Source organism: Halichoerus grypus, chromosome 1 (assembly GCF_964656455.1).
Source record: "Halichoerus grypus chromosome 1, mHalGry1.hap1.1, whole genome shotgun sequence".
NCBI classification, from domain to species: Eukaryota; Metazoa; Chordata; class Mammalia; order Carnivora; family Phocidae; genus Halichoerus; species Halichoerus grypus.
This window is the reverse complement of record NC_135712.1, coordinates 114,446,933-114,470,147: the sequence shown is the minus strand read 5'-3', so window position 1 is coordinate 114,470,147 and position 23,215 is coordinate 114,446,933. Positions and strand designations below refer to the sequence as shown.

Here is a 23,215-nt window from a genome sequence, read left to right as displayed (position 1 = left end):
AATATCACCAGTGCCTAAAGCAACTTAAATGAAACATTAATTCTATATTCTACTTCTGTGAACCCTTATTTCTGTTTTACCCACAGACAATATCAGGCATTTGGTCTATACAAATCATCCCAGAGATAATAAAATACTTTGAAACAACAGAATATGATCTGAACAGTGTTTTCTCAGCTATCATGCTTCTTAATTGCAGCTAACAAAAGCTTTAATCATATTTATCATTCAAATTTACTATTACTATTTTCACAAGTAAAACATCTTTTTAATACTCAACTGTTCAACAAAAAGTATGTGGGTTTTTTATTCTAAATTTAGGGGCACATATTTTTAGTCATGAAAGAATGTTTTCCCTTTCTAATTGGGCTGATGTATCTGAGAAATTAGGCAAAGGCTTTAATGTATCAGTCACTCTGGTCCATCATCTGTATGAAGAAAAAGGATAACACTCTATACTACCTTAGCAAAAAAACACTATTTCAATTCCGATTATTTTTTAGTCTAAAAAATGTCAACTGTTGTCTCTGAAATAAATATCAATCATGCATACACTTTGTAGCAAGTATATTCTTTTTAAACTCTGGAAATGGAAATCAGATATTGGTGAAGAAATTGATCTTTAAAGCAGAATATTAGCTATTTTACACAGAACACTCTTGCAGTAGGAAATGCTAGAAGGTAAATCATTGCCTTTGTTTTTGATTTTGTTTGTTCACTTGTAAATTTTAAAAGCTATCAAAACAACTTTCATCCTGGCCACTAAATGAGCTAAGCTAAATTCTTTTTCTAAATTTTTAACTAAATATTAGTCTTCTGACAACCCTCTCACAGCTACTCCTACCTACCATGTAGTATCTCTTAGTATTTCCCACAAGTTTAGTTTGTTCCTGTGAAGATTTAGAACCTCAAAGGCAGATTTTTGTAATATTATTTTACACTAGTATTTCAGGATCCCAAGTGGTCTCAGGATGGCAGATTTCCACTAATCATTAAGAAAAGAGGAACAAAAACTCAGGTAATGTTAACAAGACCACATTTTGAGGTTATGGCACTTTACATTAAAAGACTGACCAAGTAACTTACACTCTATTCCCTTGAACAATATCCACGTAATCTTCAGATCGAGCATAGTATCCATCAGGACTCAAGGCTCCCCAGAAGTTGGACCATAGCTTTCCATGACGAGTTACGAGAGGAGCAATGATCTTTCTAAAGACAGCGTGAAAGGAAAAACAAATCCAAGTAATTGTTTATTCTTAAATTACCACAGAATTATGTGTTTTGGGCTTAGCATGACACATACAACACTAAAGTTCATTTAATACCATGTAGTGAGTTCAAAAAAAAAAAGTAAAATAAAAGATAAACAGGAATTTCTTTCCACTTTTTCTTAAATAAGCACACTGCTGATTTTCAATGATGTTTCCTAAAAAGGCAAAGTAATCGAAAATGCTAATGAAAGTATAAAAATGACTTTTAAAAGTACCTTACTTCTATCCAATTAAGTCAAACTACCTTAATTATTTAATTATTTTAAGTATTTCAGAAATTATACAAAATGAAATCGAATAGTTTCATTGTCATTGAGAAGACATAATAATCCCTGGTGCACTGAAGTATCCAACAAATATTTGACAAATATTTGTTGAATAAAAAAATGAATAAAGATGAACTGAGATATTTGTAAATAGGCCAGTTTTCCTAAAGTTAGGTCCTGAATTACTTTAAAGTATGTTTCCTTTTTTTTTTTTTTTACAACTTTTAAAATGGGCTGTGCTATCCCTGGCAACACTGGACATTCTTCTGGCCCTTCAACTATTTAAAAAAAAAACAACAGCTTTGCACAGTGGCAGTATCGTAGCCAATGAGGTTTATCTGAGGCGCGATCATTGCTAATTAAAAAAAAAATAGAGGGTAATTGCCATAGCAATCTGTCTGACTACCTACCAGGAAAGTAGTCCCTTTGAGACAAGCACATGTTACAGATTCAAAATATGTCAGATTTTTTCTTAGGAAAATCTAATTTATAATGTGTCAACACTTTCCAAATGAGGTAATTCTGAGGTTCCTCTAGAATTACTTTAAAAATGAAGTGAATTATAGTGGTGTCAATTTTTAAGAAAAGCTCACCCAACTCTTTCATGAGGAAGTTTATGAACCAGGTATTTGCCACAAAAAAAAAAACCCATTTCACAACACTCCAGTCCTGTGAAGACCAGGTGTGCCCTTTCCCTTACCTACAGAAAAGTGAAACAGTCTATAAATACACATCATTCAAAATAGTGATTTTGGTTTATTTTTCCTGGTTCCTATTAAAAGGAAATGTTAACCAGAAACACTTAAATTGTCCATCAACAGATGAATGGATAAAGAAGATGTGGTATATATACACAATGGAATATTATGCAGCCATCAAAAGGAATGAAATCTTGCCATTTGCAACGATGTGGATGGAACTGGAGGGTGTTATGCTGAGCGAAATAAGTCAATCAGAGAAAGACATGTATCATATGACCTCACTGATATGAGCAATTCTTAATCTCAGGAGACAAACTGAGGCTTGCTGGAGTGGTGGGGGGTGGATGGGAGGGATGGAGTGGCTGAGTGATAGACACTGGGGAGGGTATGTGCTCTGGTAAGCGCTGTGAATTGTGTAAGACTGTTGAATCACAGATCTGTACCTATGAAACAAATAATGCAATATATGTTAAGAAAAAAAAAAAGAAGAAGATAGCAGGAGGGGAAGAATGAAGGGGGGAAGATCGGAGGGGGAGATGAACCATGAGAGACGATGGACTCTGAAAAACAAACTGAGGGTTCTAGAGGGGAGGGGGGTGGAAGATGGGTTAGCCTGGTGATGGGTATTAAAGAGAGCACGTTCTGCATGGAGCACTGGGTGTTATGCACAAATAATGAATCATGGAACACTACATCAAAAACTAATGATGTAATGTATGGTGATTAGCATAACATAATAAAAAAAAGAATATCTACAATATTAGAAATGATACTATAAATTAGAATCTATATATTATGTTAATTTAAGAAATAATTCAATGGTGTTAACTGATAAGATCAAATATATAATAGAAAAAAAAATCTTGTAATTTATAATCCAGCTGCCTTCCAAAGAAGGTTAGGCAAAGAAATGAAAATCAAAATCCATCTTCGGTGTGCCTCAATGTTTTTGAGTACTGAAATACAGTAAGGCCCCTTATCCATGGTTTCAATTACCCAGGGTCAACCATAGTCCAGAAGCAGATGATTCTTCTGATGAATCATCAGATCAACAGTAGCTTAACGTTAAGTCACACTGCCTGTGTCATTCCCCTCACTTCATCTCCTCACGTGGGCATTTTTTTTTTTTTTTAATTTATCTGAGAGAGAGAGAGAGCACAAGAGGGGGAAGTGGGAGAGGGAGAAGCAGACTCCCTGCCGAGCAGGGAGCCCGATGCGGGACTCGATCCTGGGACTCCAGGATCATGACCTGAGCCGAAGGCAGCCGCTCAACCAACTGAGCCACCCAGGCGCCCTCACGTGGGCATTTTATCCTCTCACATCATCACAAGAAGGGTGAGCACAGAACAAAAAGATATTTTGAGAGAGAGAGATCACATCCACATAACTTTTATTACAGCATATTGTTATAACTGTTCTATTTTATTATTGTTGTTAATCTCTTACTGTGAGCAATTTATAAATTAAGCTTTATCACAGGTCTGTAAGTATAGGAAAAAAACATAGTGTATATAGGGTTTGGGATTATCTGTGGTTTCAGGCATCCCCTGGAGGTCTTGGAACGTATCCCCTGTGGATAAGGGGGACTACTTTATCAGGATAGCAGCTGGGGGATGATGAATTACACTACATTACTGAAGGAGTAAAACCTGGAGTAAGGCAGTAAATAGCAGAGATGGGACAAGAGGGAAAAGAGAGCTGATGAAATGCTAGGAAGCTACATGCCCTAAGATGTGACCCATCCCTTGTCCCTCTAACCTTCAGTCAAGTCTACTAAATCTCACAAGATTTTTGGTATATGTAAATTCTTTATGAAAACTACATGCTTGGATACAGAAGCAAGAACTGTATGTATCATATGAACCTAAACCTTTGATCAGTAACAGAAATTTATGGAATTGGAAAAATATCCTGAGTTTTCTAGCCTTTCAAGGGCAATGGGCCCAGATGGCAGTTGAGTTACTTTTGAGGGAATTTTATTTTTTACCAGGTTTAAAACATTAGATTAATATTAAAGGGGATATGTGTTAAATACATAGTATGAATTCATTAAATAGTTCACTGTAAGAATAAGTACCTGCAAAAGTGTCATATAATAAAAACATATAAATATTATCTAAAAAATGTACATTCCATAATATTGAATTTAAATCAAATTAAGAGGCAATTAACATTGCAAATTCAAGAAAATACTACTGAATTCCACTAGGTTTTAAGAGTTATAAATTGCAACTCTATCCCTTATCTCTAAGGTAGCCTAACTGCTCCTTGCCTAATGATCAAAAGGTTATTCATGTTTTGAAAAATTACATGCAATTTGTAGATATATAGTGGGGCTGTATACACAGATTAATACTAAGAGGTCTTAGATTTTGAAGTAATAACTGAATTCTCAAATTGGCAAATCATATTACATATAGAGGAGGTTAGTATAGCATAACAGATTTCTCATATATTTTACTCAGCAAAATAAAAACAGTAATTCTAATATTTCACTGCTAACCATACTATTTGCTAAGAGAAACAATTGCATTAATATATGTAAACATACTTAAAAACAATACCTGGCACTTAATAAGCACTCATTAAAGGTGGGCTATTAGTAGGAGGATTAATAAACTACTAGCAGCAATAGGTGTAATATAATAAATAATGACTAATATCATTATAAGCTGGTATAGATGATGTCTTTTTCACACTTCAATTCCACTAAATAAAAATAGGTACTGCCAAGTAATAATTATCAGTTCAGTACTAAATAAAATCACAGATCTCTGAAATTTCTTTCAAATTCTAAGAACTTAGATCTCCGTTTGCAATAACTTTTTAGGTCATAAGTTTTATGAAATTCTACTTTAAAAATATCTACAAAAATTTTTAAAACTCCAAATTTTACAGATATATCATAATTTCATCTTGCTTTAAACAGAAAAATAGGCCAAATATAATTGATAAACATTGCATTTGTGATTGTAACTAATATTAAATACTTCTAATTTTCATCATGTTGTTTTCTATTTGACTCCTCTGAAAGAAAACTAATAAGAATTGAAAGTTTATAAGGCATAGAAAATAACTTCATGTGAGTTCCCTCAATTCACTAAACATAGATATGTAAGCATAGTGTGTCCACATAGACACAGAAAACGATTATCATTTTAAAAATAAATTGAAAATGAATCTTATGTAGTACCTGTTTTGTTCAATCAAAATTTTTAAGGTCCTTGGATTTGTCAAAACAACATCTGCATCCAGACTAAAATAATAATCACAGTTTTCATCCTGACGGCAAAAATCCCTAACATTGAAAAAGAAATAAGAATTAGATAAAATAAATACTTGCTAGTTGAAAAATGTCAACATAAAGCTTATACATAAAATAAAGTTTCTCTAACATATTCTTCTAATCAATATAGTAAGACAGTCTCCAAAGGGATAAATACTGTCTTAAATTTCAAAATGGTCAGTTTATCAACATAGATATTCACATGGAGATCAACACTAAAAATTTTAGGTCAAGTGAAATACATTTTCAAGCCACTAAAAAGTTTAAGGCATAAGATACCCAGTCAGAATGGCAATTTAGAATTTGGTACTTAGACCTCTCTGAAAGGGAAACATAATTTATCTCAATGTATTTATCAACAACTTTTTTTCACAAATCAAAATACTTTCTGCACACACACACACACACACACACACAGTGCAAAATCTTGCTTATCCAACAACTCAGTTTTAAGTGAATCTTGGAGATACAAGTGTGTAATTCTTTAGGTATTAATACTTTTTAAACTTGATTTGCATGGAATTCTAAGAAATTTACTCCCCTGCTTCTTATCAGGGGTCATGGACTATGACATTTGTTTTTCTTGGTAGAGTCTGTAGCATTTTCATCAGGAACAACAAGGAATGAACTACTTGTGATACATAGATGCTTCCAAGTATTATGATTTCTACATCTGGGGCTCTCTCCTTTTGACCTCCCCTCCCTCACTGCTGATCCTAGTTACCACTTTCTGCTATTGTCAGTATGTATCTCTATACCACATTTGTTTCTAAGCAACTGTCATACAGGAAACTTTGCTAAACTTGCACAAAAAATTAGAGAAAAATTTTTAAAAGTTTTGTAATTATGTATGATGACAGATGGTAACTAAACTTATTTTGTGTATTCAAATATTGAATCATTATGTTGTACATCTAAAGCTATAGGTTATATGTGAATTATACCTCAATTAAATACATAAGATAAAATAAAATAAAAATAAAATAGCCAAAATTATTTTGGAATAAAAACTGAAGGAATTACACTACTTGATTTCAAGATTAATATAAATCCCTGGTAATAAAGTGTGGCATTGATCTAAAATCAACGGAACAGAGTAGAGAGTTCACAATCACTCATAAATATTCAGTCAATTGATTTTTGACCAAAGCCAAGTCAATTACATGGGAAAAGAAAAGCCTTAAAATAAAAAGGAGTGTTGAAACAACTGGAATTCCTTTTGCAAAGAATAAAATTTGACCCCCACTTCACTCCAAACACAAAAATGTATTCAGGATGAATTATAGATTGAAACATCTTAAACATAAGTGCTAGGACAATAAAGCTTATAAAAGAAAAATTCCAAGGGATGTTTTCATGACACTGGAATAAGAAAGATTTCTTAAATAGAAAATAAACCCAAAAAGCACATAGCATAAAAGAAAAAAAAAGAGAAATAGAATTTTATTGGAATTCAAATTTCTTCTTATCAAAAGACATGATTAAAAAAGTAAAAAAAATCAAGCCACAGAATGGAGCAAATATTCACAAAACATCATACACACACACAAACACACACACACACACCCCTTGTATACAGATTATATAATGAAATCCTATAAATAAACAAAAAAAGATAACCCAATGTAAACAAAAATGCACAAAAGACTTAAACAGATACTCTACAAATGAATACATACAAATAGCCAATTAATATACAAATAGAGAATTCGTTGTCAGGGAATTAAATTAAAATACAGTAAGATATTTTTGATACCCAATAAAGTAGCTAAAATAAAAAAAGATGGGCAACATCAACTGTTGACAAATATGGAGCAGCCAGAGGTCTGAACTACCTGCTGTCAGGTGTGTACAATGGTATAACGGTTTGGAGGACTATTTAGCAGTTTCTTATCAAGTTAAACATGCATTTATTCTAACCCTACGCCCTCGTTAGTCTACTCCTGGGTATTTTCCTAAAATATACTGAAGCAAAATATGTACACACATACACCCACATATACACTTCTAATAAGGAGTCTTCATTAGCAATCTTATTCAAATGGCTCCAAACTGGACATGATCTAATTCTATCAATAAGAAAGTGTAAAATCTATTTGTGGTATATTCACATGATAGAGTATTAGTCAGTCATGAAAGGAATGAACTGCTGATAACTGCATTGACATGAGTGAATGAGAATATGTTGTACTGAGCCAAAGAAGCCAGACACAACAGAGTATATATTAAAAAAAAAAAATCAAGAAAATAAGTTCCAAATGTGGATCCAAGGTATTCTCCAATGAATAAATTATGGAACCATTAGTTTTGTCTTTCTGAGGCTTGTTTTCCTGCCTATGCCTTTATCCCCACACCAGGCACTACCCATCACTCTGTACCGTGAGCTTCCACAACACAAGAGAACATCTGAAGAGAAGTCACATGATTTATTTATCTTTTTTCTCAGCAGCTCTTAAGTCACTGCTGGCATATTCAATTAACATTCACTGAAAAATGATTGTTTTTATTATTTCCAGAATTTTACTAGTAAGCTGTCTAAAGTATTAAAGGGGCTAAACAAAGAACCTAAAACTTTCTTCTGAGGGGTATAGTTTTATCTAGACCAGTAGGTGACTAGAAAGTAGGAATACCCTTTATACCCCACAATCTGAAACACACATTTTCACCACACATAATCTTCAGATAGTAAACATTTAGATCACTGCTACATCAGTCGTACTATTCATTTATCTGAGTATCTTTTTTTATTTCTTATTTTAAGTAATCTCTACTCCCAGCGTTAAGGCTCAAACTCATGACCCAGAGATCAAGAGTCACATGCTCTTCTGACTGAGCCAGCCAGGCACCCCTGTCTGAGTATTTTTTTAAATCTTGATCTGCAGTTCAATTAATAGTTTGATTAAATATTTTGACTCTTAACCATCTCTCTCTCTGTATACATGTAAATACACACAAACGTAGATATAGTCTAACAGTAGAGGTGTGCTCATGAGCATACACAGCACACATGCAAACTCACATACAGAGCTGAGACACCCAAGTTCAGGATACTAATTTTGAAGAAAATTTGTTTTTCTTTAAATTTCTTTAGTAGAAATTACTTAAATTGATTAAAACATACATTCCCATGTTTCTGGCTTCAGCTTGACTTAGATTTTCTTCTGGTCCTACTATTTTTATAGTATTGATTTCATGTTTAGCTTTATCAAAAAATACTTTGATGTCCTTTTCATGATAAACTTCCTGTAACATATTTTAAAAACAGAACATTAGTGCGAAAATGACAATAGGATGACTGAAGTATTCATATGTAGGGATGGCATCGTATTCAAGGTTGTGAATTCCACAATTCACATATTCCCTCAATTACAGATGAAATAATAACCTGTATCAAACACATATCACGTGAAGAATCTAAAATAGATACACATCAATATTTTTTAAAATAAAAATAAAACAAAATTCTTCTAACATCTACTCCTGGACAGGTCCTTGAAGAAATATTTAAATCCTGGGTTTAAATTTAAACAAAATGTTTCTGACTTGAAGGAAAAATGGCTTGTGGCCTGAGAATTTCAGACATGTGCTTTAAAATATCCAAAAAAAATGTCTATTAAACCTAATAGACATTAATCTAAGTTAAAAATATAATCATATTTTATAAAGTAAGTATTATAATACTCTTTGAAGCCGGAGACAGAAATGAATGGTCATATATAAAATTGTATTTTTACAAAAAGAAGGTAAAGTTTAACAAAACTTTATTGATAAATTATGAACATAAGTCATCAAATTAGTATGATTCAACTGTGCTAAAATTTAGATAAGATTATGTGTTTCCAACAGAGCATTTCAGAGCTTTTTGTGTATTGAGTTTCACTAAGTTATTTGAAAGCTTTTCACAGCTTGTTAAAACTATTTATAGCATAAAAGCTGCCCAGAGTTAATTTTATAAAAAAAGAGAGAAGACAAAATCCCCTCTCATCAAGGAGGTCCTATGAAAGAAGGAAGACATAAATAAATGACACAATATATAAAAACAAAACACTTCAATGTAAATAAATGTATTACGACACATTTTACAAAGCAAATGCTCAATGATTCACCCTTTTAAACTTATTGTAGCTGGTTTTCTGCAAATTTAAAATATTCTCTGGAAAAAGCAAATGATAAGCTGACATATACATTAGGAAGAAAGAATAATATTAAACAAAAAGCATTAGGACAAAAGAGAGAAAATGCATATTTCATAGCTATTGTGTTTTTTCTAGAAGATGTTAAGTGTCAATTGTTTTAACAGGACAGGGACAAGTAAATGGGAAAATATTGAGCAAAAATGTCTTTAAGTTTAGATTATGTGTGGGAGGTTTGGGGGAGGTTCTGATTATTTTTGGAGGAAATGACAATATCAAAATCCTTTGGGAAAGAGCATGCCATTGTGTGATTAATCAAAACAATACTGTATCTGGAAGCTATTTTAAGTTCTGATGTCACAGTATTAGCTTAAGCTGCAAACAATTTAATGACCAGTTCCATCAAAGAAGGTACTAGAACTAACCCAAAGGCAAAGGAATATGAGGACCTTTGACATTTCTTCACATACTTATATATTAAGTTGAACCATATGAAAATAGCTGATATTCTGCCATTTTGAATCTACAAAATTGAGTTTCATGTGGCTCATTCCAATATTATGATACTAGTTTCCAGACTCTAAAATCCTTAGGTCCTAAATAAACAGGACAGTAATTATCCCCAAAATTCCCCACTGTATTTAGCTCAGTGTGTTATTTTAGACATAAACAAATAATAGCAAATAGTTCCAAAGAAGGTCAAAAACAATTTTCACATAAAATATTCATTTCTCAAACACTTACTTTGTTATGAATAAAGAGTTTAAGCGCTTCTTTTGGGTAATCCAGTGTCAACAATATGTCCAGAAATCGAGGTAGGAAAGGGGTTGGTTGTTCAATAAAAATTCCTATTGTTACATTTGGATGGACCTTTGTTTTATGGCAAACATAAAAGCAAATTATTATTAATGTGGGTGTACTCTAAATTCTATTTAAGTCTTAATCAATACAACATAAAATATATTAGGAATATCATTTATAATCTGCTAAATTTCAATTGCCCCATGGCAATTCTCTAACACTTAAAATACATTCCTATGGTCCCCCTCAAAGTGATTTACCTAATCACATCTTGACATTATGACTTAGGTTTGAAGAGGAAACTCACTATCATATTTATTACATGAATGTAATAAAGGACATTGCCTACTCTACCATTCAATGCTTCCTTTATGATAGTCTTTAAAGAAATTTCCTTCAGATCTGAATCTACTTTGTCATCTTCATCTAAGAAGTCAGAATGCTAATTGTTTTTCCCTTTTAGTTTCCATGGCTTGGAAGTTCAACATTTAATTTGTAGCTCAGATAAAGCAATCATGGAGGTCTTGAGCCTTTATTTCTATCCTTGAATATTTCCTTTAATCTCCTTTTATGGATAGTACTTTATTTTGCTCATTATTATATATAAGAAAACTATTTTCTTCCACTAATGTAGTTTATCTTGTTCAATCTATTTCTATAGATTTTTAAAAATCCTTTTTGGGTATGTTTTACAGGATAGTTTATCTTTCACTAATTGCATGAGAACTTTTTGAAAAATTCATCATATTTGTCAGTCCTTGTGATGAGCAACATTTAGGACAAGGAGTAAAAGGTTCCTGGCCTTAAAAATTTACAAATGGTTGGGGAAGACAGAAACATAAGTAAATGACCATGTAATAGTGTTATTACCAAAACTATAAGAAAGATTTCATTATAATGCCTTTTTAAAACATGTCTTAAAGTCTGAATTTAAAGATTAAAGATTTTTAGAAGTATCATATATGTTAAGGGCTGAATTAGGTACCGCCTCTCCCATCTTTTCATGCATGATGCCTCATATATTTCTGTTATCTGGATCATAACTTAATATCTGTTTACATTGAAGTACAACTTATTTACTGTTTACTTCTTTATCAATTTATTCACTCACTCAAATATTTATTACTGAATAAAAAAATACAAACAACTAAAGACAAAATATCTACCCTGTAGGAGTTCTCAATTTAATAGGGGAAATAAGTAAAAAGTTGATCACAACTCTCCCTTATTAAATGAAATAATACATTTCATTTACATTTCATAATAACCTTAGAGTTACTTATTATTCCAAATTTACACATGAGGAAAATGGGGTTTAGAGAAATTAAGCAACTCAGAACACATAATTAGTAGGTAAAGAGCTGGGTTTCAATGTGCTACCTTTTCATTATCCATCTAAGTTCGTTTTATATACTAATGATAATACAACAGTTAACATAGATTGAAGGCTTAGTACTGCATATGTATATATAATTTATACATGTAAAATATTATTTATATATCTACGTATAAAGTTTCATTTAACCCTCCCTTTCTTTATATAGAAAGAAACTTGCTTATGGCCCACACCTAAGAATGTGGTAGGCCTGAGATCTTAACTACCCACATCATTTTAATTTTTATATCCCTATTGCATAATAACTACAAAATTTATTTTTTTAAAGGTTTTATTTATTTATCTGAGAGAGAGAATGGGAGACAGAGAGCATGAGAGGGGGAGGGTCAGAGGGAGAAGCAGACTCCCTGCTGAGCAGGGAGCCTGATGTGGGACTCGATCCCGGGACTCCAGAATCATGACCTGAGCTGAAGGCAGTTGCTTAACCAACTGAGCCACCCAGGTGCCCCAATAACTACAAAATTTTAAAGCAAATGTTTTTCTATATTTGCACCAGAAAGTTTATGTAAAAGAAGACCGAACAGATAAAAAGAATTAACCCTCCCTCCAAAGGACAACATTACTTTCTGCAAAAAAGATCAGGATGAATTTTTAAACATCATGGTGCTGCTTCATTCAAAAATATTCTGGCACTCTTTCCAGATAGGAAATATTCAGTTAGTTATTTGAGAGACCAGCCAAAAAGTCTTATTTTCAAGAAAAGTAGGGCTCTATTCAGAAGCTCCTAAATGTGCACAAGTTACTCTTTGTCCTCCTTTCAGACAGTGATAAGCATAGAAACAATTTAATTCAGGAGCTTCAGTTCTTTATAGTAAGAGTATTTTATATTTGCATGGATCCAGGAGTTACCAAGACTATATAACTGGGAATTTTATTTTTGCTTATATTGGTTCTACCTATCTGGCATGCTGTAGATACTCAATAAACCTATGATGAATGAAGGAAAGAATCAGCCTTAATGACAAAATCATCCCTAGAATCCAACTGTTCATACCCATAATAACAGTCTTCCAAGTTACAAGAGCAATTTTTTGGAAGAAAAATGTTACTATAAGATATCCTAAAGCTGCTCTGGTTGATGACAGAAGGATGCATCAAAATGTTCTACAGGTAAATATTATTTATAATTGCTCCTTTACCCTCAAAGTGTAAAAGATAAACTACAGCTATAATTCTCTATGAGCTATACATAAAAGTAGCACTGTGCCTGGCATATAATATGTACAGGGTCTAGAGCCAGATCGCCTAAATTTAAATCTCACCTCCAACGCCTAAAAAACTTGGGTGCCCTTAAGCAAGTTACTTAATTTGTATGTATCTCAGTTTTTCATTTGTAAAACTGAATCAATTAGTACAATCTACTTAAGAGATTTCGTGAAGTTTAATTGAGTTACTTTATGTAAAATACTTAAAACGGTCCTTAGTTACATAATCACATATTATTATTTTTTAAATCATCATATTTGAAAATCAGGTACAGATAATACTAGTCAGTACAAATGCTAAAGCATTTTTTCCTCAATGCTTTAGCTAAGTTAGCAGACTAAAATAGAACAAGAGCATCCAATCATAACAACTATTAAATATTAACAACTAAGTCCCTTTTATTGGGATCAATTACTAGCCAGTTTCACTTTCAAAAACAGTTCAGAAACACACAAATCTAGCAATTTTCTGAATCATCGTTTTAGCTTTATAAATCCATTATCTACCATATTACCAAAACTATAAAATAACATGTTTTTGAAAAATCACTGCATTTCATGACACTGTGCTTTTTATTTCTACATTTCACACATAGTCAATTCCACTCACATCTACCGTAGATAAGTCAATTGTATCCACATCACAAAGAGTGCAGCCATTATCCTGCGTCCATGCATTCGGTACATAGTTTCCAAAATAATTCAGGAGAATCTAGTAAATGAAGGAAAACTATAGTAAGTAAGCCTTTCCCATCAATTCTATAAACATCTATCTTCAAAGCAGGTTTTCTGCATTAGGTATATTCCTTAATAATTCTACTAATATTTAGCACCTAAAGGTATACACTGAACTAAGTTCTCTCCAGATAATGAATCATAAAATCAGGGCAAATTTTGTCTAGAAAGGCCAAAAAATGCATTATAAATCACAAGGGTCATTTCATTTCAGTAAGAAATAATACCAGAAGAGACATAATTGAATAGATATGTCAAATAATGAAATACAGAGTTTTAATTGAGCTAATGAGACTTAGCCAAAACAACACTAATAAGAGCAGTCATGTGAATAGTAATTTAGTAATAAGATAAATATGTTCAAGGCCTGGTGCAGACACCTGCAGTGAATGGGGCAGTGCCAATGTAACCTCTTGCCAACCATCACCACACATAACAGGTATTATATATATACCTTATCACCAAAAAGCACTAAACCCTCCCAGAAACTATGCTACCTACTATGAACTAGGCTTCTGGGCAGTGGTTCAGGGGCACTGACTTCAGGAAAACTAAGGTTGCAGATTAAAACAGATCTGGAACAAGGTCCTAATTACTGCCACCCCACAAATCCTCTTAACAAAAAACTGAAGTACAATATTGCCTCCCCTTTCAAATCACTCAGACATCTCCTTTGTAACTTATCTCCCCCTCCTCTCAGGCATCTATTGGCAATCATTTCATCCGTAAAATCTGAGTCCCTTGAGTGTGTTTTGGGTGGAGAAGAAAATGAGGGAAGGTAGACAGAGGACAGACATAAACACTAAAATATGAGCCCTCAAACAAATCCTGAGTATTCCTAGAGTGTAAACATTTTAGAGAAAATTCTGATTTACCTTTAAAAAAATCAGTACACTTTTCTACTGCAATTTTAATACCTGTAGTGGTATGACCGTTTGTAATTTTTAAATTTTTATGTTTTTATTTCTTTTCAAAAACTATTTCACCTCAAGACAGTAAAGTTGCAGCAAACTAGCTTTAGCTGTGATTTTTATATTACTGTGAAAAGGAAGCACCTAAAATCCTCACTATGCTTATATAATCATTAATTTTTCATTAGAAAAGTGAGATGAACTCAAAAGAAAAAAATGTCAATATACTAAATATGATGGTCAAAATGTATGGTAGTGCCAACTGGATTTTTCTAGCTTCCTAAGACCCTAAAAGATCTTCCAGTACAGAACAGATGAGGTAATTAGTCTAGTACCATTTTACCAGATTCCTCTCAAATATTTGGGATGCCATCCAAATATTTCTATTGTACTAAAACTGAAACAAATGTTGTTGAAACAGTACAGTATTCATTACAATGGGAAAATCTTTGTGTAATCGTAGTACGATCATAGGACACGGAAAAGTAACTCACTCACATCTCTTTCAAACTACATGATAATTCAGGAAACAAATTCAGGGCAGGAAATATGTACTCATGAAATTCATTAATGACATTTCAAGAGTCAATGTGGTCATTTTAATGGACCTCTATAGTAAAAACAAAAAAATATGCTATTGTCAAATCACAAATGCAAACATTAATCATTCATATTCTATACAATAATATGGTTTTGAAGGATAAAAATATATTCATGTGAAAATGGATCCTGTACTAAGCATTATTTCTAAAAGAAATTTTAAAACATTTTTTTTAAAGGCTAGTGGGAAATATAATTTGTTTAAAATATCCTGGGAAAGAGTTTTTTTTTTAAAGGAAGAAAAAAAATCCCCCAAATAGTTGGCCATATCTAAAATTCCCAACAATGTGTAAAGACTGGCACTTTCCTCATCTCAGAAATCTCATAAAAATTAAATATTTATTTCATGAATTATTGATCAGTCTATTAGAACCCTTATGTGAATATGAAAATGATTGATATCTTTTAAAAGGTTAGAGCATAAAAGGTATTACTACTTTTAGTTTTCAGAATTAAGACTTTATTTTTAACCTTTCCACTTTCTACTTTTTGCCTCAATTTAATTTTCATAGATAATTAAGATATTTTAAAAACATTACTTTTGACTGGAAACCTTTCTCTTTTGGATCTCTCACTACACAGGGAGAAGTTATCCATCACCTCCACCCTCCATTTACATCTGTTTTCTTCATTAAAATCTACAGACATTTATGCTGGCGGCTTTGGAAAGTTCAGAAGACTGTTTATGTAGTTTGGCTGTTCCAGGCAGTCCCCGCTACTAGGTGGTAGTACTTTCCTGATCCTTCTTGCACAATTATCAAACCCTTTCCAGGAATGATGTCATTTCATTGGCAGAGAAACTTTTCCAACCAATCTTTTCTTTTTTCTTTTCTTTTCTCTTTCTCTCTCTCTCTTTCTTTCTTCCAAATCGTCCAATTATTCAAGGTCACAGTGACCAAGTATGTACAAAATTAACATCCCTATTTTTATTGCAAATCAAATTAGCTACAGAAATGCTTGTTTTCATGTGCAAATTTGGTGATTTGATCTTCTGTTCGATTTTAGCTTCTATAAAAATACCACCAATTTCATGATTGCCTTAACATGTATATTACCTGATATTTAAAAGAAAAGGTTAGTTATTAAAGTAAGCATCTTATGATGTGTTCCTAACAATAAATGAGCTTCAAGCATAAAAAGTAAAGCTTCAGCCAGAAATCACAGTTTCTGTCTAAAAAGTTAATTATATCAGATTGTATGTATCTAGCCAAGCATGAAAATAATTATGTAGATAACATATTTTAAATAAAATGAAACTTTATTTTAAATAACATATTTTAAATAAAATGTTACTTAAAAAACACAAAATTGTTTACACATCATTATGAAAACAAGTGAAAAGTATAATGTTCATAGATATAGACTGAAAGGACATAAAAACTGAAAGCAATCATGAACAAAACAATATCAAAGGTTAGTGGGATTATAAGTGATATTTAAAATCACTTATAATTTAAAAATTATTAATTTTTAATTATAATTTAAAAATTATTTGTATTAATAGCATGAGATTTAGAGAAAGTAACTAACTTTAATAACTTCAGTCCATAAACACATTAAAAACAATTTATCATTTACAGATTATGTATAATTTTTAAATGAAAAAAATGGCTTAAATATTATGTTAGGTCAATGTTATGGTTCAAAGCCACTGACATTATAATCACCCCTTACTAAATAAAATAATAAGTAAAATTAACTTACAAAAATTCATACAGAATATCCTTTTGCCTTTCATAATGGCTAAAAAAAACAAAGTTTGTATCTAGAGAATAATCTGCTTTCTTTCCCCATTAGGCTGGACACAGGGGAAAATGTGATATATTCATGTGCCTCTAACTTTAACATAATATTATTAAATAAGGTATTCGCATAAAGTAAATGCTTATTTACATAATCTTTTCTCAAATGTTTATAACAAGTATAATTTTTATAATAAAAAATTTACTTCACTTTGTTACCAAATAGCATCCCAGGAAGACAGACAGGATCATGTCAGGAACTGTGATAGTCCAAACTGAGAATGTTTCCTAGAAGACCTAGACCAGGTCTTTCTAAATGCACTAAGGGTTAGGGCTCCTTTTCTTACGAGATGTCCTAAATTGGTCACTGTGTAAAACTCCAGGCAGCATCGTCCTGGGAGTTGGGAGGGCACCGGTGATGATACCACAATCACTGCACATCAGGCCTTACTCACAACAGCTGAATTCTCAGGGCTAAGCCCCCTCTTTCAAGCCATTTACATTTGATTTAAAAAAACTACCAAGAAGGAACAGCACCCTATTTAGTTATAGGAGAGGTCTGGTTGTGCAAAAGCCCCTGCCTAACTGGCACCAAGGGTCTCAGACAGAGGCTTAAAACAGACGCTGTGAGCGAGCGTGCGTGTGCACAAACACAGGCGCGCGCGCGCGCACACACATACTGTAAAGTGCTTCGCAGACAAATCTGTCCATTTATCTGCTTACGGAGAGTTACATTTTATGACTTTTTTGCCCTGCCAAAAAATAATCTGTCTTGCCACTCCCATGAATAATGCTAGGTCGTTACATTGTTTCTAAACTCTGACATTTTTTAAAGGCTAATATATGGCAGACATGTGCTGGCCCCGGGGGGAACAAAAAGTAAATGGGATAGATATGATTTCTATAACTCCTAGGCTAAAGGCCCAGTAGGGGAGACCAAAAAAACAAGTAAATTCCATCCCTGTCCAGAGTGTGGCAACATGTATTGTGATGGAGGAAGTTCCAAATATTATAAAAGCATACAGGAGACCGGAGGAGTAAAGACTAAGCTGACACCTAAAAGGTGAAGAAGATTTAGTAGGTGGGTACAGCAAGTGGGAATTGGGGGCAGAGGATTCCAGACTGAGTGAAATGCGGGCACAGAAGACTTGTAGAATGAGGAAACACGAAACTTGCAAAATTCAAAGTAATTCAGTATGGTAGGGGGTGAGGGAGAGAAAGGGGGAGAGAATGAGTGAATATGAGAAATGTATGTGTGGATATTTGTAGGGTCAGGAGTGGGGAAGTAGATGGGATGGTGGACTAGTGACCATTAAACCAGGAGTGAAATTTTAAAAAGAGCCTTAAAGGCCAGTTGAGAATTTGGATCTTCACCCCGAAGTCCACAGATGCAATTACACAGGTGAATGACATGACTGGCTTTCTGCTTCAGCAGAATGCCCTAGTTCCAGGCTCCTGGTGGGTGACTGCGAGGAGTGGTAGGGTGCAGGTGGCAAAAACTAAGGAAACTATCACTGGCACTGAGAAAATTAGACAAGGCACAGGAATCAGAAAAAAATAGCTCTTGGATTGGGAGTGGGAAAGCAACTAGAGCCAAAATAAAACCTAGTTTCCAGTTAACCAAATGGATGAAAAAGGAGGCAGAGCTGAAGGTCTTGAGCTCCAGATCTCATACGATACACAAATAAACCAACTGGGTATTCAGACCTGGAGGTCAAGAAAGATATAGGAGCTAGAGTAAGGATTTGGAAATCATCAACAATAAGGTAGGAATGAAGCAAATTAACTAAGAATTTGTGTAGAAGAGAAAAGGAAGGTGTCTCAGATAGATACCTGTGGAACACTTACCTGAAACTAAACTAAATAAAGGCATTGCCCCCAACCACTCCTGAGCCACTCCCCACACACAATGTGTTAGATTTTTTAAATGCATATTTAAAAAATAAAAAGAAAATGAGAGAGGTTTAAGAGGCCAGATAATTAATAGACAAACCAGCAGAGAATTGTGCAAAGGGAAAGAGGACCACGTGGGATCAATATAGTCAAATGTTATCTTTGGGTAAAGTAAAAATCAGGACTGAAGAGGATGTCACAACACACGTCAGCAGGAGCATTTCCTGGTGTGGTGGGAAGAGGGACTGAGGGGGCAGTAAGTTGTCTTTACTTTAAAGAGTGTGGCTGTGAAGGGTGGTGGGGGAGGAAGACAGGCAGGCTGGAAGGCAAGGGGATTGAGGAGGATGTTTTAGTTTGTTCTGGCTCAGTTTTAAGATGGGAAAGAGCAGAGGGTCTTTAAAATGCTGATGAGTAGGAGAGAATAGAGCAGGGAAAACTAATCCAAGATATAGAAAGGAATGCACCCAGCAAGATGGCTTCGTAGGAGGGCCGGAAGGGGACAAAAAGCAAGGTGGAAAGATTAACGAGAGGAGAAGAGGAATCTACTTCTTCCAATTTGATGTTGGAAAAGCTGCCAGTATGGGCTTCCCCTTGCATTTCTTCCCATCCATATAGTTTTTATTGGAATTCCAGACTATTCAATCCTCTGAGACAGCAGGCGACATCTCCCCACCCTCTCTTCCCACAGTGCAGATCTGTTCATCTCTTTTCTAGGTACTTATGAGTAAACTAGGCATCTTGGTATCTCAGAACACTGCTTTAAGCACAGTTTTCACAAGATAGATAGGTATCAAACTTATCTATGAATTTTTCACTCAATAACATTTTCAGCAAGCTCAATTATATATATTTGAAAAGGATCCAAAATTTCATTAGTCACATTAAGTCTTTGTCAATTATAACCCAGCAACCTTCGTATAAGATAAGTGCAAGAAGAAAGACAATTATCATATGATCTCACTGATATGAGGAATTTGAGAAACAAGACAGAGGATCATAGGGGAAGGGAGGGAAAAAGGAAACAAGACGAAAGCAGAGAGGGAGACAAACCATAAGAGACTCAATCTGAGGAAACAAACTGAGGGTTGCTGGAGTGGAAGGGGGTGGGAGGGATGAGGTGGCTGGGTGATGGACATTGGGAAGGGTATGTACTATGGTGAACGCTCTTAATTGTGTCAGACTGATGAATCACAGACCTGTACCCCTGAAACAAATAATACATTATATGTTAATTTAAAAAATAAAAAATTAAACATCAAATCTAAAAAAAAAAGATAAGTGCAAGAAGAAGCTTCCAGCCATATAGTTACATCTCAATCTCAACAGAGCTGTTAAGTGAGAAAATGGTGACTTACAGACCTGCACATTTCCTATTCAGATAGGATACCCTGTATGAGGGAAATATGGCCCATTCTCACATTCGCTGTTATTATTAAACACTAAAGTGAAATGTGTTACCAACAGAATGAAAAGGTATCACTTTGCTTAGGAAACATCATTAGTTTGGTGAATCTGAAAGAAACCACTTAATCTACAGTGTAAAAGATGAAGCCAGTAGATTGCTAGCACCAAAATAGAGCCTCTCAAAGACACTAAAAAAGAAAGGAGGAGAAGGTGAAGGAGGGGAGGGATGGGGGTAAAGGAGGAGGAAGAGAAGAAGATACTCTACATATTGCTCTAGAGTCTATTTCCAAGAAATAAAGAAACAGGGAAAAGTCACTGTGACTCACCTTGGTGGGTCCATTTCCATTAACTGTCACTGGTAATGTTTCATAAAATACATTCTTAGCTCTGGCTTTGCCATTTTCAAATTTCAAAACAACTTCATCTGGGTCAAAAAGAAAAAAAAACAGATTTTAGTAATTTAAAATGTGTGTGTATTCATATACACACATATATGTGTACATTTATATATATCTTCTGGTTATTATAAAATTTCCCACAAATGCCATTCCACGTGCCACAACACTTTTACAAATTTTGCCTACGCTACATCAGAGAGCACCTCAGTCACTCCAACCTGGCACCAGCGAACTGAGGTGCTAATCCACTGAGGTGTCTAGCAGAAGGAAAGCATCTTTGCAAACCTGCCTCCAAGGACTCTTGATAGTAATGTGATCCAGGATGAATTAAATTATTGTCTGAATTTATTCAACTGTGAAATGGGATCTTTGCCTGCTTTTCAAAGTTATTATGATGATAATAACAATATAAATATGGTGAATAGAACACTGCCAGACATAAGCAAGGTCTCCACCATCGGCTATCATTGAGAGCATTGCCAGTTCTCGAAAATCAGGCCTAATGCCAATTCCAGGAATACACAAGTCAAGTGGGAGCAGAAACAGCTGGGTGTTTTTGTTGTTGTTTTCCAGTTCCTTTCTTTGCATTTCCTAAGCACTCCAACCTAAATGCTTTCATCCTGAGAAATTTTTAAGGTATGAACTGCCTTGAAGAGTTGGACTGAATTGCAATGTATTTTTAATGTTTAAGGTATTAATGCATTAATGAATTAATGTATTTTTATTTTTAATATATTAATTAATTGATGTATTAGTATATTTTTTCCAAGACATATGTCTAACTAGGAAAAAGCATAAAGGCATACATGCATATGCACACAAAACACAGACACACATACACGCACACACATTCCACAGTATATGTGCCTGGTTACCAGCTTATCTTCAGCTAGGTAAAGTAGTCTAATACTCATACTCCTGAGTAATTCACAATATAAAGAACTTACACTGAAAAATGTGTAATAATAAGGTATAGTTAATTTAAAAATACATCTAGTCTCCAGATGGTGAGACACTAAATTCTAAATTACCTAAAGCTAGAAGCTTATCTTTTTTTGCACTAGTCTTAGGACATGATTTTAAGTAAATGCGTTTCACTATATCAAGCTAAGCTCAAGTCCATTATTTTTTAAAAGTTGTAATATCTATACACTAAACCTTAATCATAGCCCCAAATTGATATGATAAAGGACAGACAGTTGAAAACACAGGTGTTCATTTGTATACATGAGCAATTCAGTATTTAGGAAGCATACCTACAGCTCCATTTAAAGTCTGGAAAATTTTGCATTTGTGATCCAATGTGATGTTAATAGCTTCCTAAAAATGAGAATACAGATACCATTGAAAATGACAATATGCAAACAACACTATCACGTTAATATAGTTTATTCTTTTGCAGAATTTAAAGATCCTATTTGTAAATTATTCCAGCAATATTCTTCAGAAAGACAGAAAGACTGTAATTTTATAGTTGATTGAATTAAAGGATAAAGGGAATGGCAAAGTATTCATGCTATTCTCCAAATATTTCCACTTCCCTACCTTATGACTAATTCTGACCAGTGAATTTTTAGCAGAGGTGAAATTATTTCACTTCTAACCTGGAGCATGGAGCTTCCAGTTTGAGACGCTAGGTGTGCTCTCTCTCTGGCACATGAACTGGTAAGGTCTAAGATGGCTGCTCCATCAGCCAGGGTCCCAAGTGAGGACAGTAAGCAGAAACCCTCTGCTGACCTACAATGCACACGTAGCAGGAGAAACCGACCTGTGTTGTGTTAAGCTCTTGTGGTTTGGGTTATTACTACAGCATAATCCCCAATCCGACTGCTACAATAGATATGTAATTAACATAACCATAAAGATTAATCTGCTTTCCAAACTTCATGATTCTCAATGCACCAGTTTTTCAGCTACATTTCTCTGTATAATAATACTCTTAAAATTGACTTTGTATATTGTTAGAGACCGAATGTTTGTGTCCCCTCAAAATTCATATGAAGCCCTAACCCACAATGTGATAGTATTAGGAGACAGGGCCTTTGGGGAGTAATTAGGGTTAAATTGAGGTCATGAGATGTCCTCATGACAGAATTATGCCCATATAAGAAGAGACACCAGAGAGTTTGTACACACACTCTCTTGCTCTGTGTGTATGTGTCTGTGTGTCTTTGTGTCTCTGTGTCTCTCTCTCTCTCTTCAGCATGAGAGGATACAGCAAGAAGGTGGCTGTCATCTACAAGCCAGGAAGAGAGTTTTCACCAGAAACTAACCATGCTGGCACCCTGATCTAGGACTTGCAGCCTCCAGAACTGTGAGAAATGCATTTCTATTGTTTAAGCCAACCAGTCTATGGTATTTTGTTATGACAAACCAAACAGACTAGGACACATGTTAACCAGATAAAATCTTAGCCTTCCAGAGAATCTTTTTTTTATTATTATTAAGTTCAATTAGCCAATATATTAGT

The 23,215-nt window shown here is 33.9% G+C and overlaps 1 protein-coding gene and 1 pseudogene across 2 annotated transcripts in view; one reads left to right on the top strand and one right to left on the bottom strand.

Moving 5' to 3' along the window:
• Positions 1-23,215, bottom strand: part of PLOD2 (procollagen-lysine,2-oxoglutarate 5-dioxygenase 2) — a 97,194-nt gene that overhangs the window by 11,334 nt on the left and 62,645 nt on the right. For both annotated transcript variants that reach the window (XM_036078143.2, XM_036078142.2), the window contains exons 6-12: positions 22,002-22,065; positions 20,674-20,771; positions 13,673-13,774; positions 10,405-10,530; positions 8,649-8,770; positions 5,435-5,539; positions 1,087-1,212 (exon numbers count right to left, since the gene is read on the bottom strand). In XM_036078143.2, coding sequence (XP_035934036.1) covers positions 1,087-1,212; positions 5,435-5,539; positions 8,649-8,770; positions 10,405-10,530; positions 13,673-13,774; positions 20,674-20,771; positions 22,002-22,065 — 743 coding nt within the window. The remainder of the gene's footprint in view (positions 1-1,086; positions 1,213-5,434; positions 5,540-8,648; positions 8,771-10,404; positions 10,531-13,672; positions 13,775-20,673; positions 20,772-22,001; positions 22,066-23,215) is intronic.
• Positions 1,839-1,915, top strand: LOC118526764 (U4 spliceosomal RNA; annotated as a pseudogene).